Source organism: Ranitomeya variabilis, chromosome 1, assembly GCF_051348905.1.
Source record: "Ranitomeya variabilis isolate aRanVar5 chromosome 1, aRanVar5.hap1, whole genome shotgun sequence".
Lineage (NCBI taxonomy): Eukaryota > Metazoa > Chordata > Amphibia > Anura > Dendrobatidae > Ranitomeya > Ranitomeya variabilis.
The window spans coordinates 312,688,073-312,715,620 of NC_135232.1; the positions used below are offsets into that span (position 1 = coordinate 312,688,073).

The 27,548-nt window shown below is 43.4% G+C and overlaps 1 protein-coding gene across 3 annotated transcripts in view; it reads right to left on the reverse strand.

The window, feature by feature from the left end:
• The window catches only part of LOC143816555 (acyl-CoA dehydrogenase family member 11-like), a 175,334-nt gene that overhangs the window by 22,204 nt on the left and 125,582 nt on the right, over positions 1-27,548 (reverse strand). For all 3 annotated transcript variants that reach the window (XM_077297079.1, XM_077297087.1, XM_077297098.1), the window contains exon 10: positions 9,282-9,422. In XM_077297079.1, the coding sequence (XP_077153194.1) occupies positions 9,282-9,422 (141 nt within the window). The remainder of the gene's footprint in view (positions 1-9,281; positions 9,423-27,548) is intronic.

A 27,548-nucleotide genomic window follows, 5' to 3' on the forward strand; every position in this document is an offset into this window, starting at 1 on the left:
CCAATCGGCCTTAAGCCCCCGTCTCACTAAGCGAGATCGCTAGCGAGATCGCTGCTGAGTCACAAGTTTTGTGACGCAACAGCGACCTCCGTAGCGATCTCGCTATGTGTGACATGTAGCAGCGACCAGGCCCCTGCTGTGAGATCGCTGGTCGTGTCGGAATGGCCTGGACCTTTTTTTGATCGTTGAGGTCCCGCTGGGTAGCACACATCGCTGTGTTTGACACCTTACCAACGACCTCGTTGACGACTCAGACACTGAATCGTCATAATAGCTCCCATGTGACATCGTTGTACAGGTCGCTACAGGTCGCTGGTGAGATGTCAAACAGTGAGATCGCAGCTGCGATTGTTGGAAGATCTCACTGTTTGACATCTCACCAGCGACCACATAGCGACGCAGCAACGATCCCTGACAGGTCGTATCGTTGTCGGGATCGCTTTAGCGTCGCTAAGTGAGACGGGGCCTTTACTCTCTATCGATTTAGATAATATCCACCCTTCACGGAGATGTTATCATACACGTTATAGTCAAGAACTTGATAGCATTCAATTGGAAAAAAAATCTGTGCCAGGACTCTCTGACGTTGTTGACAGATTTCATCTCCATAACTCCCTAGAATACACGTTTGCGGTAGTTAATGGTTGTTTAACAAAATATAACATAAAATGGGAGAAATGGAACATCTTGTTTCCCTGAATTGCGTTTTCACTGAGTACTCATGTCAGGTATAATTCCAATAGGATTTGTTATTGTTTTTGTTTTTTCTTTTTCCTCTTAGGAACAGGTTATTGTCTCGGACTGGAAAAATAAACAAAAACAAAAAAACAAACAAAGAAAACTCTGCTTGATATCTGCCCAAAAATTGCATCAAATAAGGGGGAAAAGGCATGAAGGAAATGCTGCAAACACAATAATCAGAGAAGATTGCTATTGCGCTGTGTGGTGCGGACACTTGCAGAAAAAAAAGCAGCATTTGCGCTACATGTGAACACAGCCTCAGCATTACACTTTTATTACATTTTTTATGGGTTTAATAGACAAAAAAATATCAATCACACCTTTTTTTTATGTCATTTACTGATTCCCGTAAACAATCTGTTCGCTGTGATGTGCGGGTTGTTAAGATTACAGGGATACCAAATATGTCCATGTTCTGTGCAGATTTGCGATGTTTATTATTTTAAAAAACGCATTAAGTGTATGTGCACTGCACACGTTGCAGATTTGCCTGTGGAATTTTCTGTGCAGATTCTGCATCTTGGCAGAAAACGCAGGTAAAAATCCACGTGGTTTTGATGTTTTTGGTGCGGATTTTCATGCGGATTTGTATGAGTTTTTGTAGGCTAAATAAAGATTAAAAAAAAAAAAGAATTGTGACGTCATTTCTTGTCCAACCTCTTCATTTACATACTCCATTGAAGAATAATGTTTACACACACAGATAGATGATAGATATTAGATAGATCGATAGATGTATCTATAGATAGATGATAGATAGCTGATCGATCGATAGATATTAGATAGATAGATCTATCTATCTAATATCTATCTATCTATACTGTAGATCTATCATCTATCTATAGATCTATCTAATATCTATCTATAGATCTATCGATTATCTATCATCTATCTATAATCTATTATGTATAGACATATATATCTATATCTATCTATCACTCGCTTTTAAATCTGCTCTCACCTCTGCTAAACAGACCTACTTCATAACCCTCATATCTTCCCTATCCTACAACCCCAAACAGCTATTCTAAACCTTTAACTCCCTCCTCCGCCCCCCACTGCTCCCTCCAACCTCCCTCATCTCTGCTGAGGACTTTGCCACACACTTTAAAAATAAGATCGACCAGACAAGGCAAGTCTTCATTGTTCAACCACCACAATCCCTTTGTATACCAGACCAAATGCCCAAACCCCATAACTTCCCTATCCAACATCACTGAAGGGGGCTTAATTGTGCCCTCTCCAAATCGCACCTCACCACCTGTGCGCTAGACCCCATCCCATCCCACCTCCTCCCCAACCTTACCACCACACTTATCCCATCCCTAACCCACCTCTTCAACCTATCACTAACTTCTGGCACCTTCCCTTCTGCTTTCAAACATGCCACAATCACGCCTATCCTTAAAAAGCCATCCCTCGATCCAACTGCTATGTCCAGCTATCGCCCAATATCGCTGCTCCCATTCGCTTCCAAACTCCTGGAGCAGCACGTCCACTCTGAACTTTCCTCCCACCTCTCATCTAACTTGCTCTTTGACAATCTACAATCTGGTTTCCGCCCCCATCACTCAAGTGAGACAGCCCTGATCAAAATCACTAACGACCTACTTACCGCCAAAGCTAACGGACAATACTCTGCACTCCTCCTTCTAGACCTGTCCTCTGCTTTCGACACAGTTGACCACTGCCTCCTACTACAGATCCTCTCCTCCTTTGGCATCAAAGGCCTCGCCCTATCTTGGATCTCCTCGTACCTTTCCAACCGCACATTCAGCATCTCCCACTCCCACACTACCTCCTCATCTCACCCTCTCTCGGTTGGAGTCCCCCAAGGCTCTGTTCTAGGACCCCTACTCTTCTCAATCTATACACTTGGCCTGGGACACCTCATAAAGTCCCATGGATTCCAGTACCACCTCTATGCTGATCACACTCAGATCTACCTCTCTGGCCCAGATGTCACCGCTCTGCTGTCTAGAATCCCAGAGTGTCTATCAGCCATATCCTCCTTCTTCTCCTCTCGCTTCCTCAAACTCAATGTGGACAAATCTGAACTCATCATCTTTCCTCCATCCCATAGATCTTCCTTACCTGACCTATCTATCACAATCAACGACATCATGCTTTCCCCTGTACCGGAAGTCCGCTGCCTCGGAGTATCCTTTGACTCTGCCCTGTCCTTCAAACCGCACATCCAAGCTCTGTCCACCTCCTGTCGCCTCCAGCTCAAAAATATCTCCAGAATCCGTCCTTTCCTCAACCGTCAATCTACTAAAATGCTTGTGCATGCCCTCATCATCTCCCGCCTTGACTACTGCAACATCCTTTTCTGCGGCCTCCCTGCTAACACCCTTGCACCTCTCCAGTCCATCCTTAACTTTGCTGCCTGACTAATCCATCTCTCTCCTCGCTACTCCTCCGCTTCCCCTCTCTGCAAATCTCTTCACTGGCTCCCATTCCCTCAGGGTATCCTGTTCAAATTACTAATACTGACCTACAAAGCCATCCATAACCTGTCTCCTCCATATATCTCTGAACTAATCTCCCGATATCTTCCCTCACGTAATCTCCGGTCCTCCCAAGATCTCCTTCTCTCCTCCATGCTTATTCGCTCCTCATCCAACAGCCTCCAAGACTTCTCCAAAATATCCCCCATCCTATGGAATTCTCTGCCCCAACACGTCCGACTCTCAACCACATTCGGATCCTTCAGACGGAGCCTGAAAACCCATCTCTTCAGGAAAGCCTACAGCCTGCACTGACCCACTGCCTCCTCATCACTACCAGAGATACTGCCTCATCAACACCGGAGCTCCAACAACCCTCAACCTCTTGTCTCCTTCCCCATTGTTAGTTTGCTTACTGTAAGTGATATCTGTAACTTGTATGTAACCCATTCTCATGTACAGCACCATGGAATCAATGGTGCTAAATAAATAAATAATAATCTATAGATACATCTATAGATAGATATGTATATAGATAATAGAGATAGATAGATATATCTATAGATTGATAATACCAAGCCCAAAGTTTAATAATAAACATAATGAAATGGTACATAAAGAGTTAAATAAAGACACACACAAAATTTCCTCTGGGCCGGAGTCACACTTGCGAGAAACTCGCACCTCAATATCCAGCACTGCCGACGGCACTCGTTCCGACGCGTTCAGCTGCATAGAAATACAAGCAGCCGCACACTCCGGTCCCGAGTGTCGGTGGCAGTGCCGGGTATCGAGGCAAGAGACTTGTGCGATTTTCTCGCAAATGTGACAATGGCCTTGAAGGCATTCTCTGTTTTATTTGAAAAAAATATTTTGAAAAAAAAAAAATGGCCTGGGCTCCTGTGCAATTTTCTGCGCCAGAGAGGGAAAGCCAGCGACTGGAGGCCGACGTTTATAACCTAGGAAGGGGATAATACCCATGGATCTTCCCAGGCTATGAATATCAGCCCGCAGCTGTATGTTTAGCCTTTACTGGCTATTAAAATAGGGGAACCGCCCAAAAAATGACGTGAGGTCCCCCTATAATAGCCAGAAAAGGCTATGCAGACAGCTGCGGGATGATATTCATAGCCTAGGAAGGGGCCATGGATATTGCCCCCTCCCCCCTGCTACAAACACCATCTCACAGCCTTAACAGATATGGCGCATCTCTAAGATGCACCAATTCCGGCACTTAGCCTCTCTCTTCCCACTGCCCTGTAGTGGTGGCATATGGTGTAATAGGGGGTTAATGTCACCTTTGTATTGTAAGGTGACGTTAAGCCAGCTTAGTAATGGAGAGGCGTCAATAAGACACCTATCCATTACTAATCCTATAGTTGTGAAAGTGTTAAATAAACACTTAGCCAGAATAAAGTATTTTAGTGAAATAAAACACTACACAGTTTTCTCATATTTATTGTTCTGCCAATCCATGTGATGCTCTCGATCTCCTGCAAAAAAAATAAATAAATAAACCAACACAAATACTCCCTGCTCTGATGTAGTCCATTTAATAACGAGTGTCCCACAACGATCTCCCCTACAGAGCTACACCAGGAGATGTGACTGCTCTATAGGCCTCCAGTGACACACTGCATAGAGACAATAGCTCCTGCAGTGTTATCACTGAGGGTTCAATGAGTTTGCTGCCCTCACTTTATGGCACTGCTGCGTGAGAATTTTCCCACGCAGCAGTGCCGCAAGTGACAATATGAACTCTGCTGAACTCATTTTTCAAGCAGAAGATTGATAATATCAGAGACAGTTTTGATCAACAACCCCCAGAGCCCTTCCTCCCGAATTCCCAGCCCTCCACCTTCAAAACCAACTTCTCCATCATTACAGAAGATCAAATCTCCACTCTACTCTCAAAATCGCATCTCACCACCTGTGCACTTGACCCGCTCCCATCCCACTTCATCCCAAACCTCACCACTGTCTTCATCCCAACCCTAACCCATCTCTTCAACCTATCACTAGCAACTGGTGTTTTCCCCTCAAGCTTTAAACAAGCCTCCATCACACCTATCCTCAAAAAGCCCTCTCTTGACCCATCCTCTGTATCTAGCTATCGTCCTATATCACTTCTCCCTTATGCCTCCAAACTACTGGAACAACACGTCTACCTTGAACTGTCCTCCCATCTCTCTTCTTGCTCCCTCTTTGACCGCTTACAATCTGGCTTCCAGTCACACCATTCCACTGAAACTGCCCTAACTAAGGTCACCAATGACCTCTTAACCGCCAAGAGCAAGCGACACTACTCTGTCCTCCTCCTCCTCGACCTGTCGGCTGCCTTTGACACAGTGGACCATTCCCTATTATTACATACCCTCTCATCCCTTGGCATCACAGACTTGGCTCTATCCTGGATCTCATCATACCTAACAGACCGGACATTCAGCGTCTCCCACTCACACACCACCTCCTCACCTCGCCCCCTATCTGTCGGAGTCCCACAAGGTTCAGTCCTTGGGCCCCTGCTCTTCTCCATTTACACCTTTGGCCTGGGACAGCTCATAGAATCTCATGGCTTTCAGTATCACCTCTATGCTGATGACACACAGATCTACATCTCTGGACCAGATATCACCTCCCTACTAACCAGAATCCCTCAATGTATGTCCACTATTTCATCCTTCTTCTCTGCTAGATTTCTGAAACTTAACTTGGACAAAACAGAATTCATCATCTTTCCCCCATCTCACGCGACCCCCCCAACGAACCTATCCATTACAGTACATGGCTGCCCACTCTCCCCAGTCCCACAAGCTCGCTGCCTCGGGGTAATCCTTGACGCTGATCTCGCATTCAAACCACATATCCAAGCCCTTTCCACTTCCTGCCGACTTCAACTCAAAAATATTTCACAAATCCGTACATTCCTCAACCAAGAATCTGCAAAAACCCTAGTCCATGCCCTCATCATCTCTCGCCTTGACTACTGTAACCTCCTGCTCTGTGGCCTCCCCTCTAACACTCTCGCACCCCTCCAATCTATTCTAAACTCTGCTGCCCGACTAATCCACCTGTCCCCCCGCTATTCCCCAGCCTCTCCCCTCTGTCAATCCCTTCACTGGCTCCCCATTGCCCAGAGACTCCACTACAAAACCCTAACCATGACGTACAAAGCCATCCACAACCTGTCTCCTCCATACATCTGTGACCTCGTCTCCCGGTACTTACCTACACGGAACCTCCGATCCTCTCAAGATCTCCTTCTCTACTCCCCTCTTATCTCCTCTTCCCACAATCGTATACAAGATTTCTCTCGCGTATCACCCCTACTCTGGAACCCTCTACCACAACACATCAGACTCTCGCCTACCATCGAAACCTTCAAAAAGAGCCTGAAGACCCACCTCTTCCGACAAGCCTACAACCTGCAGTAACCACCGATCAACCAAACCGCTGCATGACCAGCTCTATCCTCACCTACTGTATTCTCACCCATCCCTTGTAGAATGTGAGCCTTCGCAGGCGGGGTCCTCTCTCCTCCTGTACCAGTTATGACTTGTATTGTTTAAGATTATTGTACTTGTTTTTATTATGTATACCCCTCCTCACATGTAAAGCGCCATGGAATAAATGGCGCTATAACAATAAATAATAATAATAATAACTCAATGAGGCGGAGAGATACGAGGCGGAAGATTATCTCCTGTCATTGTATCACCGGAGCCCCTAGAGAGCGGTCACATCTCCCGATGTGACAGCTCTCCACAGGAGATCATTGTGGGACACTCGTTATTACATGGATTACATCGGAACAGGGAGTATACTGTTGCATACTGTTGGTTTATTATTTTTATTTTTGTTACAGGTGATCGAGGGTGTCTGGGACTAGGTGATTGGTGAAAATGTACTGTATATGTGTTTTTGTTTGCTTTTTTTTGTTATACACAGTAGCCGGATGATGGGACTACTACTGTCCCATCATTGGCTAGCTGTCACTGTAGCAGGCATAGCCAGATGGGACTGGAAGTCCCATCGGATGATGCCTGCCGGCATACAGCCCCGCAAACACAAACACCCGCACACAGACACGCACATCTTCTCCGCACACACACAGTGTCCGCCCACACACTCTTCCTCCTCCCGATCTGCAGCATTTCTAGCGTGCAACTCCGCAGCAAATCTGCAGATCTTTTTAAGGCTACGTTCACATTTGCGGTCGGCGCCGCAGCGTCGGGCGCCGCAGCATGCGTCATGCGCCCCTATATTTAACATGGGGGCACTTGCGTTTTGCGCCGCATGCGTCCCTGCGGCGCCCGCGTCCGGGCGCAGAGGACGCAGCAAGCTGCATTTTTGCTGCGTCCAAAATCAATGAAAAAAAGGACGCATGCGGCGCAAAACGCAGCGTTGTGCATGCGTTTTGCTGCGTTTTTGTTTGCGTTGTGCGTTGCGGCGCCGACGCTGCGGCGCACAACGCAAATGTGAACGTAGCCTAAACCTGTGGTCTTGCTGCAGATTTGCATTGAGATTTTAATGGTAGTTAATGGGTGCAGAAACTCTGCAGATCCGCAAAAATAATTGACATGCTGCGGAAAATAAAATGCTGCAAATCCGCGCATTTTTTTCTACAGCATGTGCACAACAAATCAAATTTCCCATTGACTAATATTGCTTGTGCACTACACTGTGGATTTGATGCAATTCTGTGCGTCCAAAAACGCCACAGAAACGCATCAAAATCCGCAATGTGTGCACATAGCCTAAAACTTACTTTTTTTCATTATCAAGTGTTTTTCATAATTTTTTTAGTAATTTTATAGGATGAAAAAAAAAAATCTTAATCTCTCCTCTAGAAAAAGAATACGGTACATTAATTGTACACAGCAGTGTATTGCTATCAGTATAATTTGCCTGTAGTCACATCCTGCAATACAGATCAACCACAAAATTCTTGTGACTCAGCAGTTTATAGCATCTGTGTCTGTAATGTTAAAGTTGTGAGTTCAAGACCTGGGAGGCTCACGGAATAAAAACATTTTTTGTAATTATTATTTTTAGCACTTTTATAGGAACATAAAAAAAATATTTTTCTTCACCTCAGTATACAGGCACCATAAAATACATTGTTATATACACAATGTATTTCTATGAATACTGTATGTATACTCTGCTTCTGGGTTCATTGACTGCAATATAGAGGTAACCAATTTCTAATATCTCCAGCATTGTGCGTTGTGGCTCACTGGTGAAGCAACAGACTGTGGACACTGAGTTCAAGTCCTGTGGAGACTGATTACAGGTGGGAGATGAAGTGAATATATAATTTAATTTATGCATTCAGCAAAGAAGCAGCCTTGCCCCCCAGGAAGAGTTCCGGGAGCAATGAAAATGTTGGAGAAGTATCAGAGTCAGGAGTACAGCTGGGACGCGTGACTGAGCCCTCAAATCAGGACAGTTCCGCCAAATCCGTCCCGGTTGGGAGCTATACAAAAGGTCAGTTGCACTTCCTAAATTTAAAAAAATGTTAATACTTATTATGTAACAAACACAACCTAAGCAATACAAATAAAATATTTAGAATTTTGCATATTGTGCATGATAACCAATATAAACATGTACGGTAAATGGACACTATCGCTAAAGTAATATCAAGTAGTATTTAGTAAAGAAGAAAGGTGTAATATAAAGGTACAGACAGTAAATAATGCAGTATCAAAAGAATATCTAAAAGAGAATATGGAATAACTATGTGGAATAAAGTGCCATAAGCAGAGACACCAAGCTAAATTAGCTAATAGAAAAAAAGATCATATGGGAAAAAGGACCCCTCACATATTGCCACAAGAGATGGCTTCCTCAGGGGTCATTATCTCAGATATTCATCACATTTACATAACTTTATTGGTTATCATGCCGGTCATATTGGTTGTACAAGTGCCACTTTCTGGCCAAGGAAACCGGTTCCGGCACAATATGCACAATTTTAAATGTTTTCCTAAATTTAGGAAGCACAACCATTTTTTAAGTGCTTCAATATATACTGTATACATAAACATGTTTATGTACAACAGCAAAGAGTGTGGACTAGTGTACCTGTTTTCCTGTGTAGAGCTTGGCTATGGGAGTTAGTAGCCGGAGAAGATTTTGGTCCTGTACCGTTGCCATGTTTGTTTCTTGTAGGCCCAGCAAGCGCGCAACCTCCATAAGTAGAAGAAAAGATCCACGGGCTTGCACCTAAGAAAATCCAGCACATGCAAAGTTAATGAGCTCAGATCAACTACAAAGATGAAAATGTTGCCATCACTCCGATGAAGGGTAAAAACATCAAATTGAAGCTTTTTCCACTGTGAAATCGATCATTATAGATAAGTGAAACATTAGTGTAGAACAGCGTTATATAACACCATGTAAAAATGGTATTTTTAAGCCACATCCTTTAACCCTTTAAGGACCTAGCAGAGCTGAGTAAAACAGTTCTTATTTTTAAAACTTCTCCTCTCTGGAGATATTAGCTTGTAATGTTATGCTATAGTTCAATTATGCATCACCAGAGATTTATGTAGGAGGCTGAAAAATCATAAACATAAAGCAACAGAAAAGGCGAGAAAAGAAAACACGCATGTCTTCTAACTGATCTCTGCAGCAAATGTGCTACAGTATATAAGGGCCAAGTTATGCATCATGTACAATCCTTGACAAATCTCATCTCATGGCAGTCAGTGTGAGGGCAGTGTGAGAACTGTCAGCACTGGGAGATGAGAGCTGAAGGGTTTGTAATGATAACTCAGCTCTGCTGTCTCTATACAGCAGCTGCAGAGAAAAGTGAGAGGAGGGCGTGTTCTTTTTTGCCCTGTCTGTTGCTGCCTGCTTATGATTTGTGAACCTAAAAAGGGGGAAGAAGCACACACCCCCAGAGACAAATCTCTGATAATGCCCAATTGAACTTTACATAAATTATAACCTAAACGTTACAAACAAAGAGCTCTGCAATGGAGAAGAAAAATTAAACGGCAGAAGAGACTTTCAGTGATACCATTTTTTTTTTTTTGACGCGTGCATCACTTTTTATTCTATGCTTTGTGTCAGTTTGGTGAAAGCTACATTCTTGGAGTTTTTTTTCTTACCGTTTTCACTGTGTGAGATGAATAACTGTTTTATAGCTTGGTAGTTCCAGACTTGGCAATGTGTGTGAACTTTTATTTTTTACACAAAACCTGCATTTTTAGTGCAAAATATTTTTTCGAAATTTTTTTCCAGTATTAAGAATTTAGTTTATTTTTAACATTTATTTATATACAGGCTACCATAGCTGGCAGACCACAAGGTCGTTACTTGGCCTCGGATTACCCTCCTTCTGTTAACCACTTAGATGCCACTATTAAAAATGACATCTAAGGAGTTAATCTCTTGTAGCAGGGCGCAAGGGTTTTTGCCCCGACGCACTCACTGCTTCACAGCAAGCTCTGTGACAATGCTGAGACTGTCAAAACCCACCATAGCAATCGCTGGGCAGGACCAAACCTGATTGCTCTCCCTGGCACTGGAGATGAGGTGCTAACTGGCCAGGTATCAGTTTTAATTAAAACGTCACTGTAATTTTTTGTGATGACAGTTTAAATCAATCACGTACATTTATGGCGTAATGAGTAAATGCACCACATCCTCATATGTACCTTACGTGATTTTTTTGTTTAGGGGCTAATAATGATGATGAATGTGATGGATTTTAAAGTAAAAGAAAAAAGTGACAATAAAAAGAGTGTCACCCCCAAATCAATGAGTGCATTCTCATATGAGGAACTTAGCTCTTATAAAAATCATATCTTTAGTTTATAAATCTTTCCCTTCATTGTGCAAAAGCTTCTTTTTATTCCCATATGCTAGTTATGGTGCACTGTCTCAGAAGAAAGCTGGTGCCTGATCTCACTGTCAAAGTTCCTACCTTGCAAGGTGTATGTGCAGAGCTCTCTACTCTAGGCTGCAGCTGCTCCGCTACATTGTGTAGCATGCGACAACATTAGAGAGCTGTGTGTGTGCACGTGCTCCGATTTAGGAACTCCAGCAGCGAGTGAGTGCGTGAACAAGCCTTCTCACGAGACAGCGCTAGCTCTGGGCAAGCCAGCACTATATATCACCAGTGAAACAGGGCAACATTGTACCAAATCTGCTCCGCCATGTCAAGGCTACATATGACTAAGTGCTTATAGATAAATATTTATAAAGGGCAGTATAGGTATTGGACCACCCCTTTAAATTGTGTTTTGGGTGACAGACTTCATGCTGAAAAAATACTTCATTCCATTTTCTTACATTGATGATAATAAAAGGTTAGGTATGCATGTCTCATTTATGCTGCATTTTTCCCCATTTGTTTTTGCTGTGGGAAACGCAGCATTTGACTGTCCCAGCAAAGTGAATGAGATTTCTGAAACCTTCATGGACACGTTTCTTATTTTCTCCTCGCACATTTGATGCAGGTTCAACTCTACAGAATGTCAATTATTTCAGCGATTTTCACCCAATCTAATGGCTGGGAAAAAACACATGAGGTGCGTTTTTTTATGCAGCATTTTTCCTACCAAGAGACACATTTTTGATGCTGAAAGGTATGCAACAAGCACTTAACGTGTGCAAATACGCTGATAGTTTGGCATTCCTAAATCAAAAAGCAAAGAACAGATTAGCCATGACTAGAGCTTTACAAATACTTTGATTATGAGAAAGAGAAACAATCTAGGATGGGCTTTTTGCTTCCAAACAAATTAACAGTGGTGTGGAAAGGGGCATCTAGAAAGAGGTTTGGGGTCAGACTGAAATATAATACTGTGACTTTTAAAATGATAATCTTACATTTAAAAGGTTATGTCATCTGTAAACCCACTTAACGTCTTTTATTGAAACATTAAAGTTCAAAATAAACTCTATGAACTTTATCTGTCTGTACACGATTATAATTATAAAAACACTATCCTCACTTCTGACTATACGACCTACAGCATAATGAAGTGAGCAGTCTGTTCCACGCACTTCTCTAAACCTGCCATTAATCAGCAGATGGCAATGATTATCAAAGCCAAGAAGTGACCTGGCCATGGTCTGTGGAGTAACATGCCACTACACACGAGGGCATGCATTTACAAGAACATTTGTAATTAAAATTGTTATTGTGTGGTGCACAGCAGATTTCAATGCTGTAAAATCAAGACTTTGTTTTACTCATGTTGACAGCAAACTGAAATGTATTTAGTATATGGGCACTCTATACTATATTATAAACCACAAACATACAAGGAATAGATATGAACAATGCCTGTATCAAATCATTAATTTCATATTCATAGTAGCTAGACCCTTAGCTCCCTTCTACCATGTGATGTCATTCCCCTGGGAGTTAAACAATCCACACTGCTACGTGCGGGACATATGTTTGAATAATTAAACTTACATTTTTAATGGATACCATAGATAACTTTGATGATGTGGGATGACTAACTGTCTAGCCATTGAAATTTTCAGACATGTATTTACAAACGGAATAATGCAATTATACAATATACTTGAAGTATGAGCTCTCTCCTTATCTGTCCTGCTCTCATCCTCTTCTATTACAGGAATAGTATGAAGGGTCTGTAGAAAACAAATCTTCCCCCCTACAATGAATGGAGAGGTCTATCATGTGAGAGACAGAATCTTAAAGTTAAAAAAAAAAAAAAAACAGAAAATCACATTGTATGATTTTTAAATAATTAAATTGCATTTCATTTCATGAAATAAGTATTTGATACAATAGAAAAACAGAACTTAATATTTGGTACAGAAAACTTTGCAATTACAGAGGTCAGACATTTCCAGTAGTTCTTGACCAAGTTTGCACACACTGCAGAAAGGATTCTGGCCCACTCCTCCATAGAGATCTTGTCCAGATCTTTCAGGTTTCGGGTCTGTTGCTGGGAAACATTAAGCTTCAGCTTCCTCCAAAGATTTTTTGTTGGGTTCAGGTCTGAAGACTGGCTAGGTCACTCCATGACCTTAATGTGCTTCTTACGGAGCCACTCCTTATTTGCCCTGGCTGTGTGTTTCGGGTCATTGTCATCCTGGAAGACCCAGCCGCGACCCATTTTTATTGCTTTAACTGAGGGAAGGAGGTTGTTGGTCAATATCTAGCAATACATGACCCCATCCATCTTCCCTTTATTGCGGTGCAGTTGTCCTGTCGCCATTTGCAAAGAAGCACCCCAAAGTATGATGTTTCCCCACAATTCATCATGGTTGGGACGGTGTTCTTGGAGTTGTACTCATCCTTCTCCCTGCAAAAATGGCGAGTGGAGTCGATACCAAAAAGTTCTATTTTGGTCTCATCTGACATAATGACCTCCTCCCATGCCTCTTCTGGATCATCCAGATGGTCTTTGGTGAACTTCAAACAGGCCTGGACCTGTGCTGGTGTGAGCAGGGGGACCTTACGTGCCCTTCAGGATTTTAATCCATGATGGTGTGGTGTGTTACTAATGGTAATTTTTGAGACTGTGGTCCCAGCTCTCTTCAGGTCATTCACCAGGTCCACCCGTGTAGTTCTGGGATGATTCCTGACCTTTCTCGGAATCATCTTTACCCCACGAGGTGAGATCTTGCATGTAGCTCCAGACAGAGGAAGATTGACAGTCATCTTGTGCTTCTTCCATTTTCTAATAATTGTGCCAACAGTTGTTTCCTTCTCACCAAGCTACTTGCCTATTGTCCTGTAGCCCATCCCAGCTTTGTGCAGGTCTACAATTTTGTCCCTGGTGTTCTTAGACAACTCTTTGATCTTGGCCATGGTGGAGAGGTTGGAATGTGATTGAGTGTGTGGTCTGGTGTCTTTTATACAGGTAACGAGTTCAAACAGGTGCAATTAATACAGGTAATGAGTGCAGAGTAGGAGAACGTCTTAAAGAAAAACTAATAGGTCTGTGAGAGACAGAATTCTTGCTGGTTGGTAGGTGATCAAATACTTATTTAATGCAATAAAATGCAATTTTATTTTTAGATTCCGTTTCTCACAGTTGAAGTGTACCTATGATAAAAATTGCCATATACTATATCTTACCAATAGTGCATTACTCACATCGATGAATTTGCTACATTGTGCTAATTGTGTTATATATGTTATGTCCAATAACTGCTATGCACGGATACTTTATTTATTGTATTCTATTTTAAGTATTTTGCATGTTATGACAGATAATTTCTTGCTAGCTGTGATGGAATTTCATTGGTGTTTGATCTGTGTATACAATGTGGTAATGTAGCTATTGATGGCTCATCTCTCATTTGCACGCGCTGTCTCGATGTGTTCATGGCTCCTCCCGGCTCTCGGCGTCAGCACAAGGTGGGTGGCTCCGCCCCCTGCCATGTGACGCCATGCGGCGTCCTGGTTCACATGGCGATACATGCGTCACTTCCGGTGGGGTGTGGCTTACTAGCGAGGCAGACGCCACTCACTATTTGGCGGCATTTGAGGGGCAAAATGTTTATAAGGCTGCACAGTGTGAGTGTGTGTGTCACTATTTGGCGGCATTTGAGGGGCAAAATGTTTATAAGGCTGCACAGTGTGAGTGTGTGTGTGCCCCCTGACGAAGGCAGGACTGAAATGCGCGTTGGGGCGGGCACACACACCTCTCTGGATCTTCCCTGGAGCCGTGGTTTATTTTCTTAGGTAATGTGATGGCTGTTACATTATAGAGATTTGAATCACACTATGGTATTGGATAAGAATTATTGTTATAGCCATGTTTTTTACCTTTACCTCTGAGATAATATAATTTGAATTATAGATTGTATTTACAATACTTATACCTCAGATGGAATAACGGTAGTATACATATATAGGGGGACCCCACTGGGGTGTAGTGTGCCCTTGTTTACAGCAGCAACTCACACACTGATAGTCCCTACATGTTTACCTTCCCTGCATGGTTTCTGTATTAGCGATAAAGTTAAGTAAAACATTTTTTTTAACAATTCTGGACTAATACATCATTTGTTGCTTTCGCAATTGTTCTTTGTTCATGTATTTGATGTGTCCATTACTATGATCCATCACACCATATATATATAAAATGATAAGGTTAAGTGATATTGATTAATATAGTATAACGTGTGTCTGTTGGTGGGGTATATTGTGTCTACGATAAAAATTACAGACCTCTCAATGCTTTGAAGGTGGGAAAACTTACAAAACTAGCAGTGTATCACATACTTATTTTCCCCACTGTATATGAATTTAATGCAGCATAAAGAAGGAAATCAGAAAAATTATAAGAGCTTCCAGCTTCACAAGCAATTGTCTGATTCCCTTGAGGTTTTTATTGAGCTTCAAGATGTAATTAAAGGATTTCATTATTCGGAGTTTTGAACTTTATCTGGTAAAAACCTGTTGGAGCACCTTGTTTTCTCTTTGTTGGGGTTTTCACATAGGATGTGTCAATCAGCTAAGAGGCAAGTGTTGATAATTACAGCCCACACTACTGTCAACAGGTCATATGTGCAAGGATTAAAAAAGCAGATATGTAGACTGCCATATGCGGGCAGTATTGATATGGAGGGAGACATGTAGTCACCAGTGAAGTTTACTGACTAAGTGAATATCTTCTCTGCAGGATAAAAAAAAAAAATAATCACACTAAGTCTTTGCATCTTTATGGTATCAAATTTAGTTTTACTTAATCCTTATTTTTTTTAAATATTAGATGTAAATATACATTTTGCAACAGCAGGTAAAGCTATGTATACATGTTCTGGAATGGGGCATTTCATTCCCCAATTACATGTTCCAGAAAAAAATCTGTTTACAATAAATAACATGCTGTGGATTTTAAAATTACTTCCATCAATGCCAAACAGAAAAGCCATGGATTAGACCCAGCTGAATTAACATTTTCAGTGGATTTCCCTGTGGCCAGACCATATCATGTAACCATGCCAGGGGTAGGAAATTCATTTTCCCAAAAGGTTCACATGGGAGACCCTGACTGTTGTGGAGGGCCGAACCAACTAGCTGAACTCAAAAGGGGCACTCCCATCTCCAAAATCCTATCCCAATATGTAGTGGGTATAATAATAATAATGCCTGCACATGGGGTAAGCGACATAGCGAATCAGAAAACCTATACTACATATCTAATTGGAGGCATTTGCTAATAATAATATTACACCTACTACACATTGGTATAGGATCTTGGAGGTGGAAATATACGTTCAACATTGCTTAAGATAATATCTTAATTTTTATCACTTAATATTGAGCACAATTAAGTATGTTGAGCAGCAGCTACTGTTAGTACAAGTTACAATAGGGAACATTGCAACATGTATTCTTGCCTGCAACAGCTAATCAGAACCATATAATTTACTGCTTGCTATAAAGTTTTTTATAAAGTTTATTAAAAGCAGGAAATCATACTGCTCATTATTCCACTTCAAATACAGTACAGACCAAAAGTTTGGACACACCTTCTCATTTAAAGATTTTTCTGTATTTTCAGGACTATAAAAATTGTAAATTCACACTGAAGCCATCAAAACTATGAATTAACACATGTGGAATGATATACTTAACAAAAAAGTGTGAAACAACTGAAAATGTGTCTTATATTCTAGGTTCTTCACAGTAGCCACCTTTTGCTTTGATGACTGATTTGCACACTCTTGGCATTCTCTTGATGAACTTCAAGAGGTAGTCACCGGAAATGGTTTTCACTTCACAGGTGTGCCCTGTCAGGTTTAGTAAGTGGGATTTCTTACCTTATAAATGGGGTTGGGACCATCAGTTGTGTTGAGCAGAAGTCTGGTGGATACACAGCTGATAGTCCTACTGAATAGACTGGTAGAATTTGTATTATGTCAAGAAAAAAGCAGCTAAGTAAAGAAAAACGAGTGCCCATCATTACTTTAAGAAATGAAGGTCAGTCCGAAAAATTGGGAAAACTTTGAAAGTGTCCCCAAGTGCAGTGGCAAAAACAATCAAGTACTACAAAGAAACTGGCTCACATGAGGACCGCCCCAGGAAAGGAAAACCAAGAGTCACCTCTGCATCTGAGGATAAGTTTATCCAAGTCACCAGCCTCAGAAATCGCAGGTTAACAGCACCTCAGATTAGAGACCAGGTCAATGCCACACAGAGTTCTAGCAGCAGACACATATCTACAACAACGGTTAAGGCCGTTTTCACATTTGCGGTTGTGTCCGCAGCGTTTAATCCGCAAATATCCGCATGCGTTGTGTATTCCTATCTTTAACATTATAGACGCATGCGTTTTTCTGTGTTCGCGTTTTGCCGCGTTTCACGACGCATGGGTCGTCTAGTCGTCTGCGTCTTGGCGCGGAGATGCAACATGTAGTAATTTTTAGAGGCGTCATTTTGCCGCCTGGAAACGTATGCGGCTGATTGCGCAAGGTTTGCGCCGAAAAAACGCATTGTAGTCTATGTAAACGCATGCGTTTTTCTGTACATGCGTTTGCTTGCGTTTGCCGAAGCATGCGTCTCAATTGAGAAAAACATGTCTAGACACTGATAAGCCACCCCCCACATACAAGGTGATAAAGGGAGGAAGTGGACATTGGCAGTTCACTACTCATCAGACTGCCTTGCAGACGAGATGCCCCACAGCCCCTTGGAGCAGCAAACAAGCCTCAGAACTATGTGAGTATATCCTATCCAATGCATTTCTTTTCTATTTTCTGTCTCTATATGCCCTAATTTCTTTCATTTCTTTCTTTCTGCACACATCAGAATGTCTTCTTCTTCTGATGAGGAAACGCCTGGGCCTGCACAAGGGGAACATGTCAGTGAAGTGAGTATTCACCTCCTCAGATTGGTAAGTATTCACTGTCACATCTACACATATGACAATGTATATTTTCCCTTTTTCAGACCACTTCTTCTACAGCGGAAGAGACTGGGCAGGAGACTGGGCAGGAGCAGCATAGTCACGGTCGGGTGACACGGCGGCATCGTGTAAGTATACCTGGCTGACTGTTTATTGTATCCTCACTTTACAATTCTTGAATCTTCATTTCTTTCTACTTCTCTCTTTCTTTTCCTTCTGCTTCAGCACCAGTGTTTTTTTTTATTTCAATATTCATGCCATTCCTCTGATTCTGTTTTCTGTCTTCCGTATGTGAATGCCTCCAATATTAATGTCCTTTTTGTTGTTAGGTTCCAGAAGGGGATGAGGACCTCATTGAGAATGAACACCTCATCTCCCTGGTTCATGAGCAAGTCGCATTGTGGGACACCCGGGATCCACTGCACGCCAACAATGTGACGATCCGGAGGCTTTGGAATGAGGTGGCCGCAGCATTGTGGGATGGCTGGGCCAATGCCCCGGCTCGGGTCCATTCTGCATTTGGTAAGTATCGCAATGCAGTGTGATGTAGTCAATACCTTGGCCATGCTCACACAACTGTGTATGATGAGAGAAAGTCATTACTTTTTCACAGCACATACAGTTGTGTGACCACGGTCAAAAGACCATTGTCCTAACAATTATGTTTTGTTTTGTCAACAGTGTCAAAAGTCAAAACACGTTGGCGATCGATGAAGGACCGCTTCAACAAGGACCTGCGCCAAGAGAGCCAGCTTCCAAGTGGTTCTGCAGCAAGGATACGCAAATACAAGTACCACCGCATCCTTGCGTTTTTGAGACCGGTCCTTGCACGAAGAACGTAAGTATATTGGTTAAAAAATAAAAATAAAAGTTGTGTACAATGCTAGTTTTTTTGGGTCACTATTTTGAATCAGTATTTGGAATCCAAAACCATGAGTGATTGATACATGCAGAAGTGGGGTACGTGTTCTTTGAATACTTTCCCCTCACATAGTTCCTCTCCAGGTTTTGGCTTACCAATACTGATTTGAAATACCGAGCAAATACTGACAGTGTGACGGCAGCCTACACAACAGATCTATAGTCATCAAGTCAGGTGCCAGAAATAATGAATTCAGGATGCCAATGGCTCCTCAATTCATTTTTCCTGACACTTGTCCTGGTGAGTATACAGGTGGCTTGTATGTCCTCCATCGTCAATTCGTATTTTCCATCAGTATTTGGAATCCAAAACCATGAGTGATTGATACATGCAGAAGTGGGGTACGTGTTCTTTGAATACTTTCCCCTCACATAGTTCCTCTCCAGGTTTTGGCTTACCAATACTGATTTGAAATACTGAGCAAATACTGACAGTGTGACGGCAGCCTACACAACAGATCTATAGTCATCAAGTCAGGTGTCAGAAATAATGAATTCAGGATGCCAATGGCTCCTCAATTCATTTTTCCTGGCACTTGTCCTGGTGAGTATACAGGTGGCTTGCTTGTATAGAGATATGGCTTGTATTGCCTCCATCGTCTCTTCATATTTTACATCAGTTTTTTTAATCCCCAAGGAGTGGTTGATGCATGCAGAAGTAGAGCATGTGGTTTTATGAAACTTTTCTTCCTACTGTTGAACTCCTGGCTTGCAAATTCTGATGTAAAATTCACTCCAAATAGTGCTAGTGTGACCTTTCCCTATCTGAATGTTTATCTAACTGTTGAGTTATCTTTTTGTAAATGTTTAATAATAATAATTATTTTTTTTTTCACAGCACTTGGAGCTCCACTGTTGGCCCAGGTTCTGGAGCGGTCCTTCATCAGTCAGCCACAGACCCGTCCCAGCCATCCTCCAGCGCTGCAGCAAGTGGGCTTGCCACACAACCTGGAGACCAGGAAGCTGGTCCATCAGGTGTTCCCCTTCCCCAGTCCTCTGCCTCTAGCCAATTTTTTATGGGCTCCTCCCGGCAGCGGCAGAGGGCCGCGGACAGGTCACTCATGCCCGAGTTTTTGCACTTGAGCTCGGTCTTCCATGAGGGACTCAAGGCGATGGGTGACCGACTGGATACTGTCATATGAGCACACGTATCCAGGAGGTAACCACAGCCCTTGCCCAAGTGAAAGCCGACCTCCAGAGGCCAGTACATCATTTTTTTAATCAGATAGAACAGGGCATGTCGGAACACCTTAGTCCTGAGCTCCAGATTACTGTTATGCAGGCCTGCAATGCTGCTTACGTGCAGGTTATGCAGCAGAGTCGGTATTTTCAGCAGACAGTGGGGGCATTTCCAACAGTGCCCACACTGTCACGCTTTACATCAATGCCGACATCTGCTGCATACCACTGCACGGCCACCTCCATTCCAAACACTGCCGGACCGTATTATAGCACCACCACCATGCCCAGTGCAGTGGGTCAGCCCACCGCCACCACCATGACAACTGCTGCTCCTGCTTGGGCCTCCTCCACTGCCACCACCATGCTGCCGCCGCAGGACCCTGGCCTGGCGTTCCCCGCTACCACCACAAGAGTTCCGCCGCAGGACCCTGGCCTGGCGTTCCCCGCCACCACCACAAGACTGCCGTTGCCGGACCCTGGCCTGGCGTTCCCCGCCACCACAACAAGACTGCCATTGCCGGAGCCTGCCCTGGCGTTCCCTGCCACCACAACAAGACTGCCATTGCCGGACCCTGCCCTGGCGTTCCCTGCCACCACCACAAGACTGCCGTTGCCGGACCCTGCCCTGGCGTTTCCTGGCACCACCACAAGACTGCCGTTGCCGGACCCTGCCCTGGCGTTTCCTGGCACCACCACAAGACTGCCGTTGCCGGACCCTGCCCTGGCGTTCCCTGCCACCACAACAACGAACCCGGGCCAAACAAGGAAGGGGAAAGGCAAAAAAAAGCAAAACACAATAGCTATCCCTCCCCCCTCACCTCCCAATGTGTCTGTAATGTCTGGTTTGTCTCACCCTTCCAGTGTGTCTCAGCCCTCTCATGTGTCTAGCCCAATCCCTGAATTTCCTGACCCCAGCAGTTTCATAGCGCCTTCTCCTGCCACCCCTATGTCGGCTACAATAAGCCAGACCTCACAACTGGACACCCCACAATATCGGCACTCAACCCCAAGCAGGCGGAGTTAATTTTTTTGTTTGTGTGTGTTTAATATACCTGTGTTTTGCCCCAATAAGGTTTGGTTAATTGTGTATTTCGCCGCCGTCACCACACACCGTGCGCCAATAACAAAAAATGCGTCTAACACTTTTTTGGGAGCCACCTCCAACCTCCAGTACTTAATTAGCAGAACATTGAAGCTTGGTGTGTGTTTGGTTGAGAGATATGAGGTTGCCCCCAAAAATAACACTTGTATTTTCTCCAAAAACAGTTCTTTCGGTTTACTCCGTGACTTTTGGTCGCACACAGAAGACAAAATGGTGGTAATACACAGCACAACTATACTCAACAGGTCGTGTCTTATCAGAAACATTATTTATGACCCCTGACCTGCTGATTTTAGAAATGCATTGTATTACCTCCATTTTATCTTATGGGTACATATACATATATTTCACACAAAGTGAAGGGACAATGTACGTCATACATGGCATATCTATACTCACCCGGACAAGTATCAGGAAAAATGAATTCAAGAGCAATTAGCATCATGAATTTATTAGTTCAGACCCCTGACTTGATGACTATAGATCTATGGTGTAGGCTGCCATCACACTCTCAGTATTCGCTCTGTATTTTACAGCACTATTTGTAAGCCTAAACCTGGAGTGGAACTATGAGAGGAAAATTTCAATAAATACATATGCACCACTAAGCATTTAACTACCACTCCTGGTTTTGGCTTACAAATACTGATGTTAAGTACTGGACAAATACTGCGACACCCAACAGCCATCGTCTATACAGTCTGCGGCAAATAGCTACTAGTGAACCAAGACAGGACGCAATGACGTCAACAACCTAAACCCAAAAACCCTAAGTGGTTTGTTAAGAAAATAGATAGGAGACATGGTTCAGAAAGTAAAACACAATTATTTTATTAGAAAAAACATTAACATTTCAAACATAACTTTACAGACCTGAAGCCACCAGTACATTTTACACCATATTGTCCTGCCATGGCACACGCCCAATGTCAGAATCAAAAAAGGCAGCAAATTGGTCCCGCATGTGGCCTACTTCAACTGTTGACCGCAGTGGGTGATGACGGTAATCAGGCAAAGGGTTTGCAACAGGTTCCTCAAGTTCTATGGTGGGTCGCTCCTTAGCCAGAATGAAATTGTGGAGAACCACACAGGCTTTTACCACCTCATCCACTGTTTCCATTTTTAGATTTATGGCAGTTGCTAGAATGCGCCATTTGGACACCATAATCCCAAAGGCACACTCTACTGTTTTGCGGGCCCTGGTTAGTCTGTAGTTATAGATCCGTTTTGTGCGGTTCAAGTCCCGACTTGAATAGGGCTTCAGGAGATTTTCACTCATCTGAAAGGCTTCATCCCCAACCATTACAAATGGCAGCGGTGGGCCTTGTGTGTAGGGGAGTGGTCGTGGCTGTGGGAAATTAAAATTTTTGCCATAAACACGTCGGCCCATATCAGAGTTTTTAAAAGTCTGTGAATCGTTGCCACGGCCAAAAGCACCAATGTCCACAGCAATAAAGCGACAGTCCGCATCGGCTATTGCCATGAGAACTACTGAAAAATATTTCTTGTAGTTGAAGAACTGTGATCCCGTTCTGGCTGGTTTGATAATCCGGATGTGCTTCCCATCCACCGCACCCAAACAGTTGGGAAAATCACAAACAGTCCAAAATTTTTCAGCAATTTCTTTTCACATGTCCTCCGTGGGTATGGGTATAAATTCCTCACGGAGAACGTTCCATAAAGCCCAGCAGGTGTCAAAAACAATTCCGGACAGCGTGGAAATTCCAAGGCGGTACTGGAAATGAAGGGATGACAAGCTCTCTCCAGTTGCAAGAAATCTGTAGAAAGAATAAATAATTTACAAAAATGCCAAAAATACATGTCAGACCTGCAAAAATTATGGCTAGCTTTTGTTTAGAATTATTACGTACCTTAAGGTAACCAGGAGACGTTCCTCTGGTGGAATGGCTCTACGGAGCTGTGTGTCCTGTCTCCGGATGGCTCCTTGGACACGATCAAGCAAATCCCGGAAAGAGTCTTGTGACATCCTTGTATATTCCGGGAATTTTTCTGGGTTCTCATTGAGCTCACCATACAGGGTGTGATATGCACCATGGCTCTCCCGCAGTTCTACAATGGGGTGTTGCCAAAACCGCCTACGCCGTGTCCTTCTCTGTCTTTCCCGGTTTCGGTGTTGCTCCCAAGCAAACGCACATGCCAGAAAAATCTTGATGCTCAGATCCAGTTTGAAGTAAAAGCTATCCATGTGAAGATCCATCTTGTCACAGGATACAGGAGCAAAATCTGAAGATTTCAGCTGTCCTAGGGTCTATATATAGATTTCACATAATACACGCCCTCTGTAGTCCCATTGGCTGTTTCTTGTGATCTAGATTTTTCTCTAGTAAATTTTTGCAACATGCGCACAAAAAACGCAAACGCATGGAAAACGCAAGCAAAAGCATGTAAACGCAGCGTTTTAATGACGCATGCGGTAACCGTAAGCGGTTTTAAAACGCTGCGTTTACATGCGTTTTCGTGCGTTTTTCGTGTCCTTGCGTTTGCGGATTAAACGCTGCAGATTAAAACGCAAATGTGAAAGTAGCCTAAGAGAAGACTTTGTGCAGCAGGCCTTCATGGTAAAATAGCTGCTAGGAAACCACTGCTAAGGACAGGCAACAAGCAGAAGAGACTTGTTTGGGCTAAAGAACACAAGGAATGGACATCAGACCAGTGGAAATCTGTGCTTTGGTCTGATGAGTCCAAATTTGAGATCTTTGGTTCCAACCACTGTGTCTTTGTGCGATGCAGAAAAGGTGAACGGATGGACTCTACATTACTGGTTCCCACTGTGAAGCATGGAGGAGGAGGTGTGATGCTGTGGGGGTGCTTTGCTGGTGACACTGTTGGGGATTTATTCAAAATTGAAGGCATACTGAACCAGCATGGCTACCACAGCATCTTGCAGTGGCATGCTATTCCATCCAGTTTGCATTTAGTTGGACCATCATTTATTTTTCAACAGGACAATGACTCCAAACACACCTCCAGGCTGTGTAAGGGCTATTTGACCAAGAAGGAGAGTGATGGGGTGCTACGCCAGATGACCTGGCCTCCACATTCACCAGACCTGAACCCAATCGAGATGGTTTGGGGTGAGCTGGACCGCAGAGTGAAGGCAAAAGGGCCAACAAGTGCTAAGCATCTCTGGGAACTCCTTCAAGATTGTTGGAAGACCATTTCCGGTGACTACCTCTTGAAGCTCATCAAGAGAATGCCAAGAGTGTGCAAAGCAGTCATCAAAGCAAAAGGTGGCTACTGTGAAGAACCTAGAATATAAGACATATTTTCAGTTGTTTCACACTTTTTTGTTAAGTATATAATTCCACATGTGTTAATTCATAGTTTTGATGGCTTCAGTGTGAATTTACAATTTTTATAGTCCTGAAAATACAGAAAAATCTTTAAATGAGAAGGTGTGTCCAAACTTTTGGTCTGTACTGTATAGTTAATAAGTAGATGTACCTATATCAACCCACACCCAATATGATGTCCCTACAGTCTTCATATATAGTGTGACACCCCCACAGACACCACATGCACAGAATGATGCCTCTACATATCCTCACACATAGTATGATGTCCCTACACACATTATGGTGGCCCTACAGTCCTCAAACACAGTAGGATGAGCCCGACAACCCTCACATAGTATGATGGCCCCCACAGTCACCCACACAGTATAATGGCCAGCACATAATAAATTCTGTTCCCAAAGCCCCTCACAAAGTTTTATGAGCCCCCCACACATGCATGATGTTCCGACCACCCTTCACACAGTATTATAGCCCCAACCACAATTATGATGACCAAAGTCACTGGCACAGTATGGCACTCCATAAAATTCTGATGTACTTACAGCGACTCACACAAGTATGATATCCAAACAGCCCTTCACATAGTATTATGGCCCCCACCACAATATGTGATGTACCCACAACTCCTCACACAATATGCCCCTCCCCACAAGTATGATGACTCCACAGACCCTCTCATAGTATAACGACACCAATATTTTCATATTTTTTCCATACTAGTACTGACCAATAATTAAAATAATACTACTCACCCCCATCCCGTCTGTTCCAATGCATTGCTCAGCTCTGTACAATGTGTGTACTGAATCTCTGCACAGCAGACACAATCTGTTGATGTCATTATGCCCACTGAGCAGAGACTATGTGGCACAGGCTGAATGATGGAACAGGGAAGCAGTATCTACAGATTCAATTATTCTATTCCTGCATATCGCAGATACCAATAAAATCGAGATGGCCAGCAGGGTGCAACCTTATAGTGCGGGATGGGAATGTATCCAGGCCGTTGGCTGTTTCAGACAGTAGGCAAATATCGTAGTTACTCACCGATAACGGTATTTCTCTGATCCCATCACGGCACCACGGAGAGAGGGATCCGCCCTCAGGGACAGGAAACCCACAGGTTAAAAAGGCGGGACCTCTCTTCCACCTCAGTTTGGTTTACAGAGCCTTGACAGGACTTCAGCTGTAACTTAAATGGTTATTAAACAACAAAATAATTAAACCTTTCCTTTTTTTTTTTTTTTTTCTCGACACCTCGTGACTAAACATTAGTAGTGTGCACACCCACACATGAAAGGGAGGGAATATACGGGTGCCGTCATGGGATCAGAGAAATACCGTTATCGGTGAGTAACTACGATATTCTCTTACCCCCATGACGGCACCACGGAGAGAATTTCATAGAATGTATATTAGGGTGGGATTACTGCCTCCAGAACCCTCCTACCAAAGGTTAGGTCTGAAGAGCAGGATAGGTCCAGTTGGTAGTGTTTGAAAAATGTAGAGGGAGAAGACCAAGTGGCTGCTCTACATATCTGGTCGATCGATGCTCCGGCCCGCTCTGCCCAAGAGGTTGATATCTATCTGGTTGAATGAGCTTTGATCCCTTCTGGAGCGGCTTCATTGGACGAGGCGTATGCTAGAGTGATAGCCTCCCTTACCCATCTCGCCAATGTTGCTTTTGACGCTTTGTGCCCTTTATTTGGATCCTGAAAACAGACAAACAGAGACCTGCCTTTCCTACACTCCCTTGTGGCTGTTATATATTGGGTCAAGCATCTCTTAAGATCTAGTGTGTGTAGGGACTTCTCTTTTTCGTTTTTGAGATTTGGGCAAAACGATGGTAAGGATATTTGCTGAGATCTATGAAAACGTGATGCTACCTTGGGCAGGTAAGACAGGTCAGTCCTAAGGACCACTCTATCCTCTAGTATCTGGGTTAGAGGCGGGTAAGCTGAGAGAGCCTGCAAGTCACTAATTCTGCGTCCTGAGGTTAATGCTACCAGGAGAGAGGTTTTCAGGGAGATTATCTTTAAGGAAGCTTGAGACAAGGGTTCAAAAGGCGCTTTCGTGAGTGCAGAAAGTACCAGGTTTAGGTCCCAGGGAGGCGAAGTGTGGTGTATGACTGGTTTAGAACTAATTGAGGCTTTTACAAACCTTTTTATCCAGTGATTCCCTGCTAGGTCACAGTTGTATAAGGCACCCAATGCTGCAATTTGAACTTTAAGGGTACTTGTTGCTAACCCTTTTTCTAATCCTTTCTGAAGGAATTCTAGTACTTCCTTAATTGGGATTTTCCCCGACACACTGACATTTGGATTAGAGAGGAACTTCTTCCAGACCTTGCCATATGCTCTGGTAGTTACTGGTTTCCTACTGGACAAGAGTGTTGAAATTAAATTTGAGGAAAACCCCTTTTTTGCTAAAAGTTCCCTCTCAAATTCCATGCTGTCATGTGTAGGTTTTTTACTCGTGGATGGTTTATTGGCCCTTGGCGTAGAAGATTTGGGATGTCCGGGAGAACCCATGGCTCTATTACCGACATCAAGCGTAACCATGGAAACAACGCTCTCTTTGGCCAGAACGGGGCTATCATAATCACTCTTGCCCTGTCCTCCCGGATTTTCTTCAGAACTAATGGAATTAATGCTATCGGAGGAAAGGCATAAGCCAGTTGCAAGTTCCAGGGAATCAGAAAAGCATCTAGGGTCACTGGGTTCCCCCGTGGGTCGATTGAGCAAAATGCCTGTGTTTTGCGGTTTAGATAGTTTGCGAACAAATCTATTTCCGGTATTCCCCAGCAAGCTACAATGCGGTCGAATATCTCTTGGTTCAACTCCCATTCCCCCTGTCTTAACAGTGTTCTGCTTAAAAAATCTGCCCCCTGGTTCTCTGTCCCTTTGATGTGAAGGGCTGACAGAGAAGACAGATTTGTTTCTGTCAATGTCAAGATAGATTTTGTCACTTC